Genomic DNA, 15,612 nt, shown 5'->3' with positions numbered 1-15,612 from the left:
ATCAAAGGTGTTGATAGACGGTTGGGGGGTCCAGTGCTGAGATCCCTGCTGATCTCTAGAGTAAGAAGTTTAAAGCGCAGCGCTGTTTCTCCTCTGCTGAGCGCGGTAGTGAAGATGGTACCATAGACTTTCTATTGAAACTGTCTTCAGTATCATGCCCAGAGGGGATCTCAGCACTGGGATTCCTGCCGGTTAACACTTTTTATATGTCTCTATGACATATCAAAAGTTTCAATAAAGTGTAGTTACTTTTTAATATTGGGCAGGAGGCCTGTCTGGGGTTTCTCAGCCCTGGGGTGGTCTGGAAGGAATGCAGGCAGAGTCTTATACTCAAGCGATAACGTATTGGGAAGATGAACTATGTTTGACTGTACTTTATCACTTGGCTATAATAGCCTGCTGTGCATTCACTACAGACCCTTCCTAGGGGCTTATTAACCCTATCATGGTGTGGAGGGATTTTGTTATTTACATGGGACTGTATGTTGGAGGACCACAGGGAGGGGCTGGTTATTTACATGGGACTGTATGATGATGAAGAAGCTGACGGGAGGGCATGTTCACACCACTGCTATTTATTTCTGTTGTCCTGCTCTGTTCAATGAGCTAAACAACGAAAATAATGCAAGTGCTGTATCGGGCACATAACTGACCCGAACGGAGCTAAACATTGTCCATTGACTATGACTGAGTTTGTTCAGTTTTGGGATCATGTCTTGCAGGCAATGACAGAGTCTTGACAGAATCTGCAACAGAGGCCCCGAACGGAGCCTCCAACGCAGATGTGACCAAGTATAGGCCTACATATTATGTATTTGAATTACTGCAACTTTTATAGTCCTCCTCAAAAAATACTCCTCAAAAATTGTAAGAGCAGTATTTTTACCCTTCCAGAAAAAAAATGTAGTGCGACCTCTGGGTGTGAGTAACTGTAGAATAGTGCATGAGGTGGCTGAATGTGTTTAGGAGGTGGTCAGTGGAGGTAGCCAGGCAAGAGGATAGAGAAAGGATTGTGAAATAAATAGTTCCTTGCTTGGTATAATGAAGTGAGATAATGAAATATATATTTTAGGGATATGCAGGCAACAGTGGTGACACCAAAAGAAATATATTTAGTTTAAGATGTAGAGGAAAAAGATGACAGAATGAGTATTGGTGATAATTTCTGTACACCTCTAGGTCAATACCTGGTAGAAATTGATTGAATTGATATCGTGGCTCACCCGTATCTATCAATATGGTAAAGGTGCACTGTTTTTAAGATGAATCACCTATTCATCAATTGGAGAGCAAATGAAAATATATAGATAAAAACAGGCACTCACCAATTGGTATGTCTATAGTAACTATTTTATATTCATTAAAACACATAAAATATATGACTAAAAATACAATATAATATACTGAGGTTCGGGATCCGCTTGCATAGATATATTCATAAATGGATAAACAGTATATACAAATCAGATTGTGCCAAAAGTTAGTAATATACTCTAAAATAGTGTCCTGTGACTGTAAAATTAAGATTATAAGTGTTCTGTGAAAAATAAGTGCAGTTCTCCTGTAAAGAAAGTCCTTCTCCAAAGAAAAAATTAATGGTGATAAAGATTTGTATAGAAACCTTGCAGTAACTTAGTATCTTCTTATAACTTTTTTGCATATAACGTGTATCCAATGCTGTTGTTATAAAAAAGAGAGAGTCTTTCAATTTGTAGCAGCATATGAAATCCACACTTGCAGTAGTACAAGGTAACTCAAGATTGGGTTTGGTTGTTGGGGCGTCCCCCTCTTCCTTAACCCTCTTACCTTGTCTTCAAAGTGTAGCTGCCCTGAAAGTTTTGCCGTTCCTGCGCTCGCTAAGTCCGGTAATCACTGCTTGCTGTTTCGTGTTCTCTGGTCTCAGCGTTCCACGTGGTGTAATTTCGTCTCGCCTTCCAGGAAACACTCAGCTAGAGTGGCTAACTGAGGAAGAGGGAGACCCCTCGAAACGCGTCTGGCTGGTCCTTGAGAGCGACGAACTACCCACCTAAAAACCCGAGCCGAGTCTAAGGGACTATTCAGTCATTAGAAGACTTATGCGCTGGTCTGGATACGACTGAAACAGAAACCAGTCGAAGTTATCGCGAGATTTCGCGACTCTAGCTGAGTGTTTCCTGGAAGGCGAGACGAAATTACACCACGTGGAACGCTGAGACCAGAGAACACGAAACAGCAAGCAGTGATTACCGGACTTAGCGAGCGCAGGAACGGCAAAACTTTCAGGGCAGCTACACTTTGAAGACAAGGTAAGAGGGTTAAGGAAGAGGGGGACGCCCCAACAACCAAACCCGATCTTGAGTTACCTTGTACTACTGCAAGTGTGGATTTCATATGCTGCTACAAATTGAAAGACTCTCTCTTTTTTATAACAACAGCATTGGATACACGTTATATGCAAAAAAGTTATAAGAAGATACTAAGTTACTGCAAGGTTTCTATACAAATCTTTATCACCATAAATTTTTTCTTTGGAGAAGGACTTTCTTTACAGGAGAACTGCACTTATTTTTCACAGAACACTTATAATCTTAATTTTACAGTCACCGGACACTATTTCAGAGTATATTACTAACTTTTGGCACAATCTGATTTGTATATACTGTTTATCCATTTATGAATATATCTATGTAAGCAGATCCCGAACCTCAGTATATTATATTGTATTTTTAGTCATATATTTTATGTGTTTTAATGAATATAAAATAGTTACTATAGACATACCAATTGGTGAGTGCCTGTTTTTATCTATATATTTTCATTTGCAATACCTGGTAGAATTCCTGCTGTACATTTTATCGTTGCACAGAAATGACCAGATAACTACTTTTTATGCAACTAAGAAATACTAATGAATGATAGCAGGTGTGAACAAAAGCTGAGAGAAGCATAAAGCATAATAAGGAGAGAGTCGGATGCCATCAAATACAGATCTATAACAGTTTACCTCTATAGGGGATAAAAAAAATAAAAATAAAACATACCAAAACCAAAGAGCTGCGAATGTGGATCTAATCAGTTTTGAGACAGAATTGCTGGTGTCAGTGGTGCCGGCCTAAGCGGAAACATACCTGTGGTTGAGATAAATGGGATAGGAAATGGAAAGGCAATGGTGAAATAGATAATGCGTGATGTTACACGATGTTCCTGGTTATAATTCCTGCTGTAAACTTAAAGGGGTTGTGCAGCGATTTATATTAATTACCTATCTTCAAGATAGGTCATCAATTTCTGATCTGCAGGGGTCCAACACCCCCATGATCAGCTGTTTGAGGAAATGGCGCTCCATGTAAGAACCGCTTCCTCTTCATTACACTGCGAGTACTCGCTCCATTCACGTGAATGGAGCGAGTACTTGTAATTACATGACGGCGCCGCTGCAGAGGAGACATTGCCTAGTATAATGACCAGGAAGCACAACAGTAGTGAACAGGGGAACACTAATAATATGCTGGAGTGCTAGCTAATAGTACCCAAAATCAATACAATGTCAGCACTACTAGCAGGGCTATACAGGTGAAATCTCGAAAAATTTTAATATCGTGCAAAAGTCCATTTATTTCAGTAATGCAAATTAAAAGGAATTGCATTAATACAACTTAAAATTAGAATTTTGTGAAAAGGTTCAAAATTCTAGGCTCAAAGTGTTACCCTCTAGTCAGCTAATTAATCCATACCCCCTGAGCAAAGGGTACATCAAAATTGTGACTTTGGGGTTTCATAAGCTGTAAGCCATAATCATCCAAATTATAACAAATAGCGGCTTGAAATATCTCACTTTGCATGTAATGAGTCTATCACATATGTTAGTTTCACCTTTTAAGTTGCATTAATGAAATAAATAAACTTTGCACAATATTCAAATTTTTCGAGTTTTACCTGTATAAGAAAAAACTGCACATCCAATGTATAAAAAGATTAGCCTTTTATTTACTACAATTTTTTTTTTAGAACATTGTATACAATAGAAACCTTATGTAGGACTGAATATGTCCATACATCAACGCGTGCGTACCAGGGTGGGACCCTTGAGGAAGCTGATCATTCCATACGTGTGGGGCTAGGCAGTTGTGCGTATATGGGCACTCCATCTTATACCATGGGTATTGTAATTTAATCATATATATTTTTGCAGATTTTTTTTTTGTGATCTGGGCATACAAGATAGTCCGTATCGTTGGACCAGTACTCTCTTGTTTATGTATGAACATATTCAGTCCTACATAAAGTTTCTATTGTATACAATGTTTTTAAAATATTTTATGGTATTAAACAAAGACTGCTGTTTTTATACATTACATGTGCAGCTTTTTATTACATAGTCCTGCTAGTAGTGTTGACACAATGACCAGGAAGCGGTGCTCCCATGGAGCTCTTCTTACTTGAAAAAACGTTCATTGGCAGGTCCGGGGTGTTGGACACCCGCAGATCACATATTGATGACCTACCCTGAGGATAGGTCATCAATATAAATCCCCGCACAACCCCTTTAATAGTTAACTTTAGATGTTACACAGAAATGAGAAAGGTCAGAAGAGCATGATGTCCTTAGTAAGGTTAGGCTTTTGTAGGTACAGTACATTAAAGGTATAGGACAGGCATTCTCAACCTCGGCCCTCCAGCTGTTGCAAAACTACAACTCCCACAATGCCCTGCTGTAGGCTGTTCGGGCATGCTGGGAGTTGTAGTTTTGCAACAGCTGGATGGGCCGCAGGTTGAGCATGCCTGGTATAGGCGAACCAAGCATGTATTGTACTGAAAGCGTTTGTATTTTTCTCTCTTTCCACAGTTATTATGTAAAGACCCTGAGCAACGGTTAGGGAGTCGTGGTGGCGGTGCACAAGAGGTGAAAGAGCATGAGCTCTTCAAGCATATAAATTTCAAAAGACTTGAAGCAGGAATTCTAGAACCACCTTTCAAACCAGATGTAAGATTGTCATTCTGTTTTGGGACCAGCATGGAAACTCAAATTTATGTGAGCTGTTGAGTTCCTTAAAGGATTTTACCGAGATGTTACAGTAATCCTGATGACCTATCCTCTGGATACGTCATCCGTATCTGATCGGTGGGGCTCTGACACCCAGGACCCCCGCTGATCCACTGTTCGAGAAAGCAGCAGCGCTAGCCGTGTGACATAACGTTCATCGGCTGAGCTGCGATAGCAAGCACAGGTGCTGTACAATGTACGGAGAAGGCCATGTGTAAAAGAATCATCACACAAATGCGCTGTAGTCCAAAGTAACATATGGTACGTATAACCATCCCTCATTGTTGTCTATGAAAAAAGTCAGGGACACAGTGACCCTACATGATGTAATGAAGTTGCCCAACGCCAGCATCACAAATCAGCAATTGCATTTAACACAAAACACAGTACACGCTACCATTCATTGCCTATATGTGACATCAATGCTTGCCTTTCTGCAGCTTTGTTAAAGGGGTTGTTGATGGATTTCCATCTCTTCAAGATAGCTCATCAATATCATATTGGCAGGTGTTTGACTCCTGACACCGCTGGTGATCACTTGATTGGAGGGGTGCTGTCCAGGGGTTCTCTTCAATGTTTACCTACATGCTGTCTAGGTCATAGTGGCGGTGCAGTGTAATAACATCTTCTGCCTTTCGCTTGAATGGAAGTTGTAATTACAAAGCACCACTGCTACAATGTGGACAGCATGCAAGTAAAAAGTGAAGAGGATGCAGCGCACGCATAACCCCTTCAAACAGCTGATCAGTTAGGGTTAGAGTCACATCCTTGCCAATCTGATATTGATGACATTTCCTGAAAATAGGTCATCAGTATCTAAAAACCGGACAGGTCTTTTAAATCGGGCAAGGCTATACGATAAATCTCTCTCGCAAAGACTCCTACCTACACCCGTGGATCCAGGCACTGTAAATAACACCAGTATTCTAAGGCCAGGAAGAGCAATGACTCTAAGGGTCCATTTACACATAGTGAGCGTCAACTAATGAAATAGCTAGTCAATTCACACTCATTAAAGGGGTTCTGTCACTTCAGGAAATGGCATTTACGGTCCATTCACACGTCTGCAAATTGCGGATCTGCAAAACACGGACACCAGCCATGTGCATTCCACAGTATGCGGATCGCACATGGCCAGTACTATAATAGAAATGCCTTTTTTTTGTCCGTGGCCGCGGACAAGAATTGGACATGTTTTATTTTTTTTGCGGGGTCGCGGAACGGAAGTGCGGATGCGGACAGCACACTGTGTGCTGTCCGCATCTTTTGCAGCCCCATTGAAAATGAACGGGTCTGCATTTGTTCCGCAAAATTGTGGAACGGATGCGGACGTGTAAATGGACCCTTATCATGTAGAGAAAGCGAATACAAGGCACTTACTAATGTATTGTTATTATCCATATTGCCTCCTTTGCTGGCTGGATTCATTTTTCCATCACATTATACACTGCTTGTTTACATGGTTATGATCACCCTGCAATCCAGCAGCAGTGGGCGTGCTTGCACACGATAGGAAAAAGCACTAGCTTACATATGCTACCACAGTGCCAGCCACCAGAGAGGCTGGTGCTTTTTCCTATAGTGTGCAAGGAGAGTCTGGTGCTTGAAGCAATATGGACAATCACTATACATTAGTAAGTATCTTGTATTAACTTTGTCTACATGATAAATGCCATTTGCTGAAGTGAGACAACCCCTTTAACTTGCATTTCTATGTGACAATAATCATGTGGCTTTCTTTCCATTAAAACGATCGTAGGTGCAATTGTTTGGTTGCCCAATCCCCATACTGTATATTTCTGGGTTTTTCACATGTGGCAATGTGCTGCCAACCAACACTGAAACAACAAAAAAGCAAATTATTCAATCTCCGGGCATGTTTACACTGCAGTGGCTGTGAACAATCATACAGTCGCCCAGGTTTCCTTTTTTGTCTGGTCTTAAAGGCAGTGATTTGGCTAGTAGACATGTTAGTAACTAGATATTTGTTAATTTCTATAAATATATAAACAATTACACATTAATATATACATTTTATGTCTTTCAGCCTCAGGCAATCTACTGCAAAGATGTTCTAGATATAGAGCAGTTCTCAACAGTAAAAGGTGTGGAGCTTGAGCAGACAGACAGTGACTTTTATCACAAGTTTGCCACGGGATGTGTACCTATACCCTGGCAGAATGAGGTAGGTTGTTAGCATGTGTGATATGAGGAGTTCAAAGCTACAAGAAAAAGCTGAATATTTTTTTATGTATCCCATGTTTTAGATGATTGAGACAGACTGCTTTAGGGAACTAAGTAACATTCCAATAGATGGATCTGTCCCACCGGATCTGGACTGGAGGGGCCTTCCGTCCCCGCAACCAAAAAAGGGGCTACTGCAACGATTCTTCAGCAGACAGGTAATTTGGAAAGGAGGGTTGTAATTTAAAGGGTTTTCCCCATGACTAATGTAAAAAATTAAAACCAGACATGACAATCTCTAACCAAGCTAGAACCGGCCCTGCATCTCACATGGATCCAGTGATCTCGCCATTCATTGCTCTGCTAGATTTACAGTCGGGTCCATAAATATTGGGACATCGACACAATTCTAACATTTTTGGCTCTATACACCACCACAATAGATTTGAAATGAAATGAACAAGATGTGCTTTAACTGCAGACTGTCAGCTTTAATTTGAGGGTATTTACATCCAAATCAGGTGAACAGTGTAGGAATTACAACAGTTTGCATATGTGCCTCCCACTTGTTAAGGAACCAAAAGTAATGGGACAGAATAATAATCAAACTTTCACTTTTTAATACTTGGTTGCAAATGCTTTTCAGTCAATTACAGCCTGAAGTCTGGAACACATAGACATCACCAGATCCTGGTGATGCTCTGCCAGGCCTCTACTGCAACTGTCTTCAGTTCCTGCTTGTTCTTGGGGCATTTTACCTTCACTTTAGCAAGTGAAATGCATGCTCAAATTGGATTCAGGTCAGGTGATTGACTTCGCCATTGCATAACATTCCACTTCTTTCCCTTAAAAAACTGGTTGCTTTTGCAGTATGCTTTGGGTCATTGTCCATCTGCACTGTGAAGCACCATCCAATGAGTTTTGAAACATTTGGCTGAATATGAGCAGATAATATTGCCTGAAACACTTCAGAATTCATCCTGCTGCTTTTGTCACCAGTCACATCATCAATAAATATAAGAGAACCAGTTCCATTGGCAGCCATACATGCCCACGCCATGACACTACCACCACCATGCTTCACTGATGAGGTGGTATGCTTAGGATCATGAGCAGTTCCTTTTCTTCTTCGTATACAATTCAGCCATATAACATTTTGAATAGATGAGAAGGATACTACTCACATTTCAGAAGACCTCATGGTACTTTCTTAACTTTATTCTTCACAATTGAAAAGTGTTGCATGGCTCTCAGGCCCACTTGTTCAGAGTTTGCCGAGTTGTAAACCACAAGCGCGATGTTTCGGGGGTCACGCCCCCTTACTCATGCACATGAGTAAGGGGGCGTGACCCCCGAAACGTCGCACTTGAAGTCCAAGTGAGACTCTAAGGGCTGTTTCACACGAGCGGGTGCCGTGTGTGACATCTGCTGCGTGAATGACAGCTAAGACCCGATGCGGACAGCAGAAGCACGGAGCACTAACATGAGTGATAATGCTCCGTGCCTCTCTGTGATCTCTTTACTACGAAATCACAGTGAGATAAAGTGAGAGAGGCACGGAGCATTATCAATCATGTTAATGCTCCGTGCTTCTGCTGTCCGCATCTGGTCCTGGCTGTCATTCATGCAGCGGATGTCATGCATGGCATCCGCTCTTGTGAAACAGCCCTAAGTCAGCTAGAAGTGGAAAACACATAGGAGTACCCTGATTTGATTACAGTTCCTTTGCTTCTCCATACTCTTCTCTTCCCATCACTTTGGTACAAGTTGATCTTGGTCTCATCTGTCGATAGGATGTTGTCCCAGAACTGTGAAGGCTTTTTTAGATGTCGATTGGCAAACTCTAATCTGGCCTTCCTGTTTTTGAGGCTCACCAATGGTTTACATTTTGTGGTGAACCCTCTGTATTCACTCTGGTGAAGTCTTCTCTTGATTGTTGACTTTGAAACACATACACCTACCTCCTGGAGAGTGTTCTTGATCTGTCCAACTGTTGTGAAGGGTGTTCTTCACCAGGGAAAGAATTCTTCGGTCATTCACCACAGTTGTTTTCCATGGTCTTCCGGGTCTTTTGGTGTTGCAGAGCTCGCCGGTGCGTTCCTTCTTTTTAAGAATATTCCAAACAGTTGTTTTGGCCACACCTAATGTTTTTGCTATCTCTCTGATGGGTTTGTGTTTTTTCAGCCTAATGATGGCTTGCTTCACTGATAGTGACAGCTCTTTGGATCTCATCTTGAGAGTTGACAGCAACAGTTCCAAATGTAAATAGCACACTTGAAATGAACCCTGGACCTTTTATCTGCTCATTGTAATTGGGATAATGAGGGAATAACACACATCTGGTCATGGAACAGCTGAGAAGCCAATTGTCCCATTACTTTTGCTCCGTTAACAAGTGGGAGGCACATATGCAAAGTGTTGTAATTCCTACACAGTTCACCTGATTTGGATGTAAATATCCTCAAATTAAAGCTGACAGTCTGCAGTTAAGGCCTCGAGCCGCCATTTTGCAGACAAGAATAGGCATTTATATTGCCGGCGCCCGTTCCATTCCGCAAATTGTGGAAGGCAACACAGGCGGCTTCTGTTTTTTTGCACAATGGCACGGTCATGTGCATGAGGCCTAAAGCACATCTTGTTCGTTTCATTTCAAATCCATTGTGGTGGTGTATAGTGCCAAAAATATTAGAATTGTGTCGATGTCCCAATATTTATGGACCTGACTGTATATCAAGCTGACGGCTCAAGGGGAGTGTCTATTCTGCAGTAGCTAAGGGGGCGTGTCTCAGCTCTCCCTATCACAGCTCAGGAGGCAGTTGATGGATGAAACTGAACATGTGTGGCCATCTCAGTGAGCAGGACAAAGAAATAAGGAAAAAAACAAAATTCAGGTGGCGCTATACAGATAAATTTTATTGAATAACTCACTGCCTTTGCAAAATTGTTGATTACATGCAATTTCAAAACTATTCAGATCCAGGTCCTGGTTTGAAAACTGTAGAATATTTTTTGTGGGACAACCTAGTTAAGTGTTGCTAGTCTAAGATGCTGTCATAGTAAACAAAGTAACATGCAGCATACTGACTTCTCACCACATAGTTAAAGAGAATCCGTCAGCACAAAATGCAGTGCAGTCTGCAGGCATCATGTTATAGAGCAGGAGGACTTGAGCAGATTAATACATAGTTTGATGGGAAAAGATTAACTTTTAGTGTATACATTATAAATTAGACACTTGCAGCGCTATTCTGTCCGCAATGGGGACACGCAACCAAACGGAATGCATTTTGGTGCATTCCGTTTCATTCAGTTCAGTTTTGTCCCCATTAACAATGAATGGGGACAAAACAGAAGCGTTTTTCCCCGCTATTGGGATCATATGACTGATCCCAATAGCGGAAAGGGAAAGAGCAGATGTAAAAGTAGCCTAAGTGTGTATATACAGATAGTACCATCAGTGACTGACAGCTATCTACGTGTACAGCTATCCATGACTGACAGCTATCTCTATATACACACACACTTAAGGTCCTTTACATGGCACAATACAGAAGCAGATTGTCGGGAAGTAAGCATTCTTTCCCGACAATCGCCTGCTCTTTGGTGGAGGAGACCGCTGCATTTACATGCAGGCATCTGCTCTACAGTATGGCATTAGTGATCACTTGTCCCCACACTGAATCAGTGTTTGTCGGCATTTACACAGCCGTATAATCGCTAATGAGCGTTAGCAGGGGTGGATTGGCCATAGACCTTACAGGGTAATTTCCGGTGGACTGATGCCCAGGGTGCCGTCTGAGCCCTCCTCATGGCCAGCCAGTGGAAGTTTTTAGGGATATATTTTGTAATGGACTGTGGTGTATGGCACTGTTGGGCGGTATAATGTGCCACAATATAGTATTGCTGGCCCTGCCTTCCATCATTTTGGACCCAACTACAAAATCGGGCCACTTTTAGTATTTTTTTCCAAGGCCACTTTAAGTTCCCAGTCCGCCTCTGCTCGTTAGCGATTAGCTTCTCAATTCTCAGCCTGTGTAAAGGGCGCTTTACATAGTTAATGGTGTCAATCATTGATAACACCTCCCATGTCAATGCATAAATTGCAAGTTTTACTGAATGTTTTCCCACACAACTATACATCAATCTGCTCAGCTCTTTCAGCTTTATAACCTGCTGCCTGCCAAACCGAACATACCGTACATGCAGCTGAGGCCTCTGGCATGGTGTAATAGGATGCAGGTAAAATTGCAGTACATTGGGATATAGAAATATTGCATGTTAAAGTATTGTAGGAGAACTAAAAATGGTTTAAAAAAAGCTTAATAAAGTTAATAAAATCTTAAAAAGACAAAAAATATTAAAAGCTTCAGAAAAATAAAAATAGCAAGAAAGCAATAACTGGCATCGCCATGTCTAAAAATTTCCCCCCAAAATTCCTAAATTGCTTCTTTTTTTTTTTTTTTTTTTTTGCTCCTTTCACCTAAAAATAAAATGGTATAAAAAAAACAATTAAAACGTATCTGCTCTATAAAAGTACACCATATCATGGCAGCCATGTTTTTATTTTACTGTTGATGGAACTGTGTGAACACTTGTTTTTTTGCAGGACGAGCTGTATATTTATTGGTTCACACAGCTCCATCAACAGTAAAATAAAAACATGGCTGTCATGATATGGTGTACTTTTATAGAGCAGATACGTTTTAATTGTTTTTTTATACCATTTTATTTTTAGGTGAAAGGAGAAAAAAAAAATAAGAAGCAATTTAGGAATTTTGGGGGGAAATTTATAGGCTGTCATAATATGGTGTACTTTTATTGTCCAGGTACTTAAAAAAAATTGGGGGGAAAAAAAATCATTTTTCCTTTGCATTGCCATATTCTGACCCCCATAACTTATATTCTTATGTGTATGGAGCTGAGTGTGGGCTAATCTTTTGCGGGGCGATCTGTACTTTTTATTGATACCATTTTGCGGTGTATCTGACTTTTTGATCATTTTTTTATTCAATTTTTTGTGGGGGTAGCCATTTTGACTTCTTTTTCTGTTTTGCTGTTTGCCATATGGGATAAATATTTTAGTATTATAAAATATAATATAGTATTATATTTAGAATTTTCACACTCACACAGCTCAGTCGAGAGCAAATTTAAAAAAAAGTCAGAAAATGTCTGTACTGGTATGTCATAGGCTGTTCAAAAGCAACATTTGCTGCAAAAGCCAAAAGGTTGCGTTTCCCTACTGAACCCTGCAGTGTACCCAAACAGCAGTTTACATGTACATTTATGGCATTTCAGTACCCAGTAGAACCCACTTAACCAGTTTAAAGGGTGTGGTGTGTCTCAGATGGCACAAGCTGGACATAGCATATTGGGCACTGAAATTCCATACCCTTGGAAAAATTCATTTCTGCAAAATATCTGTAGAGTCAAAATGCTCACTCCACTCCTCAATAAATATCTTGAGGGGTGTAGCTGCCAAAATGGGGTTACTTCTCAGGGGTTCAATTTATTATTTCAACCTACAGCTTCTACAGTCAGCACAAGATGTGTATTTCTCCACTTTGGGCCACAAATGCGCATCATGTTTATTTCGTCCTGAGACCTGTTATATGTACAGGCAAAACATTAGGGCCACATGTAGGGTGTTTCTAAAACCAGGAAGCATGACATAATAATAAGAGGGCTTGCTTTTCACGCGGGCATATGCTGGGAGCAACAGATTGACCACTGAAATGGCATGTGTGTAAAAATGGAAAATTTCACTTTGCACCATCTGCTGTGAATTTATTTCTGCAAAACACCTATGGGGTCAAAATGCTCACTACACCTCTTGGTAAATTATGTGATGGGTGTGGTTTCTAAAATGGGGTCCCTTCTTGGGGGTTTCTTTTTCTTATTTTACCTCAGAGCCTCTGCAGTTGTCGGCCAGTGGTGCTCCTTTCTCTTCTGAACCCTGCAGTGTGCCCAAATGGCAGTTTACAACTACATATGGGGGGTTGCCATATTCAGGAAGCAATGAGCAAGAAATTGTAGGGTGTTTTTTTTCCTCCTGTTACCCCATGAAAAAAATTGAAACTGTGGACCGAAAGTGATATTTTTTTGCATAAAATGTCATATACAGACGTGGACAAAATTGTTGGTACCCTTTGGTCAATGAAAGAAAAAGTCACAATGGTCACAGAAATAACTTTAATCTGACAAAAGTAATAATAAATTAAAATTCTATAAATGTTAACCAATGAAAGTCAGACATTGTTTTTCAACCATGCTTCAACAGAATTATGTAAAAAAATAAACTCATGAAACAGGCATGGACAAAAATGATGGTACCCCTAACTTAATATTTTGTTGCGCAACCTTTTGAGGCAATCACTGCAATCAAACGCTTCCTGTAACTGTCAATGAGACATCTGCACCTCTCAGCAGGTATTTTGGCCCACTCCTCATGAGCAAACTGCTCCAGTTGTGTCCAGTTTGAAGGGTGCCTTTTCCAGACTGCATGTTTCAGCTCCTTCCAAAGATGCTCAATAGGATTGAGGTCAGGGCTCATAGAAGGCCACTTTAGAATAGTCCAATTTTTTCCTCTTAGCCATTCTTGGGTGTTTTTAGCGGTGTGTTTTGGGTCATTGTCCTGTTGCAAGACCCATGACCTGCGACTGAGACCAAGCTTTCTGACACTGGCTAGTACATTTCTCTCTAGAATTCCTTGATAGTCTTGAGATTTCATTGTACCCTGCACAGATTCAAGACACCCTGTGCCAGACGCAGCAAAGCAGCCCCAGAACATAACAGAGCCTCCTCCATGTTTCACAGTAGGGACAGTGTTCTTTTCTTGATATGCTTCATTTTTTCGTCTGTGAACATACAGCTGATGTGCCTTGGCAAAAACTTCGATTTTTGTCTCATCTGTCCACAGGACATTCTCCCAGAAGCTTTGTGGCTTGTCAACATGTAGTTTGGCATATTCCAGTCTTGCTTTTTTATGATTCGTTTTCAACAATGGTGTCCTCCTTGGTCGTCTCCCATGTAGTCCACTTTGGCTCAAACAACGACGGATGGTGCGATCTGACACTGATGTTCCTTGAGCATGAAGTTCACCTTGAATCTCTTTAGAAGTCTTTCTAGGCTCTTTTGTTACCATTCGGATTATCCGTCTCTTAGATTTGTCATCAATTTTCCTCCTGCGGCCACGTCCAGGGAGGTTGGCTACAGTCCCATGGATCTTAAACTTATGAATAATATGTGCAACTGTACTCACAGGAACATCTAGTTGCTTGGAGATGGTCTTATAGCCTTTACCTTTAACATGCTTGTCTATAATTTTCTTTCTGATCTCTTGAGACAGCTCTTTCCTTTGCTTCCTCTGGTCCATGTCGAGTGTGGTACACACCATATCACCAAACAACACAGTGATTACCTGGAGCCATATATATAGGCCCAATGGCTGATTACAAGGTTGTAGACACCTGTGATGCTAATTAGTGGACACACCTTGAATTAACATGTCCCTTTGGTCACGTTATGTTCTGTGTTTTCTAGGGGTACCATCATTTTTGTCCATGCCTGTTTCATGAGTTTATTTTTTTACATAATTCTGTTGAAGCATGGTTGAAAAACAATGTCTGACTTTCATTGGTTAACATTTATAGAATTTTAATTTATTATTACTTTTGTCAGATTAAAGTTATTTCTGTGACCATTGTGACTTTTTCTTTCATTGACCAAAGGGTACCAACAATTTTGTCCACGTCTGTATCATTTTTTTATGGCCAAGTGTTTCTAAATTCTATGAAATGCCTGTGGGGTCAAAACACTCGCTACACCTTTCAATAAATTCCCTGAGGGGTGTAATTTCCAAAATGGGGTCACTTATAAGGTGTTTCCACTAGGGCTGCAGCGAGTACTCGTAATTCAACACAAAATTGTTTGTCACGTGACCACGGAGCGGGAGTGAAGCTTTTGCTACTACTCCCACTCTGTGGTCTCCCGCTGGCCCACAATGCGCTCAGAATACTCATCTTTCCAGCAGGGGCCCTCCGGACACTCCACAGCACATCCATGGTCCCTCGCTGCACTGACGTACGCACGCCGTGACCTGATGCTCTGTGTGACGTCAGGCCCAGAGCAGCGTGGAACGATGGAGTATCGGCGGCGCCCCTGCTGGAAACCTAACCAATGATGTTGTGCACTCCAGGTTTCAGGAGGAGAGCAGCCTAGGCTTTCACGGACCGTGCATCCACTGAAGTGTGGCCCAGCCTTAGGGTAGATATGGCACAAGGGGAGCAGAGACTATCACACAAGAGGGAGAGAGCTTATGGCACAAGGGGGAGTGTAGCTGAAGGCACCTGTTTGTTGCCTGTGTAAACATTGTGGTGCCAAGGCCCTGGTAAGCAAAATGGCAG

At 41.2% G+C, this 15,612-nt stretch overlaps 1 protein-coding gene across 1 annotated transcript in view; it reads left to right on the top strand.

The window, feature by feature from the left end:
* The window catches only part of GRK6 (G protein-coupled receptor kinase 6), an 80,763-nt gene that overhangs the window by 56,822 nt on the left and 8,329 nt on the right, over nt 1-15,612 (top strand). The window contains exons 13-15 of the mRNA XM_044277743.1: nt 4,826-4,963; nt 7,071-7,208; nt 7,291-7,425. Coding sequence (XP_044133678.1) covers nt 4,826-4,963; nt 7,071-7,208; nt 7,291-7,425 — 411 coding nt within the window. The remainder of the gene's footprint in view (nt 1-4,825; nt 4,964-7,070; nt 7,209-7,290; nt 7,426-15,612) is intronic.

The sequence above is a fragment of the Bufo gargarizans genome, chromosome 2 (genome assembly GCF_014858855.1).
Source record: "Bufo gargarizans isolate SCDJY-AF-19 chromosome 2, ASM1485885v1, whole genome shotgun sequence".
Classification (NCBI taxonomy): Eukaryota; Metazoa; Chordata; class Amphibia; order Anura; family Bufonidae; genus Bufo; species Bufo gargarizans.
The sequence above is the reverse complement of the archived record's forward strand: the minus strand, read 5'-3'. Positions and strand labels throughout refer to the sequence as shown.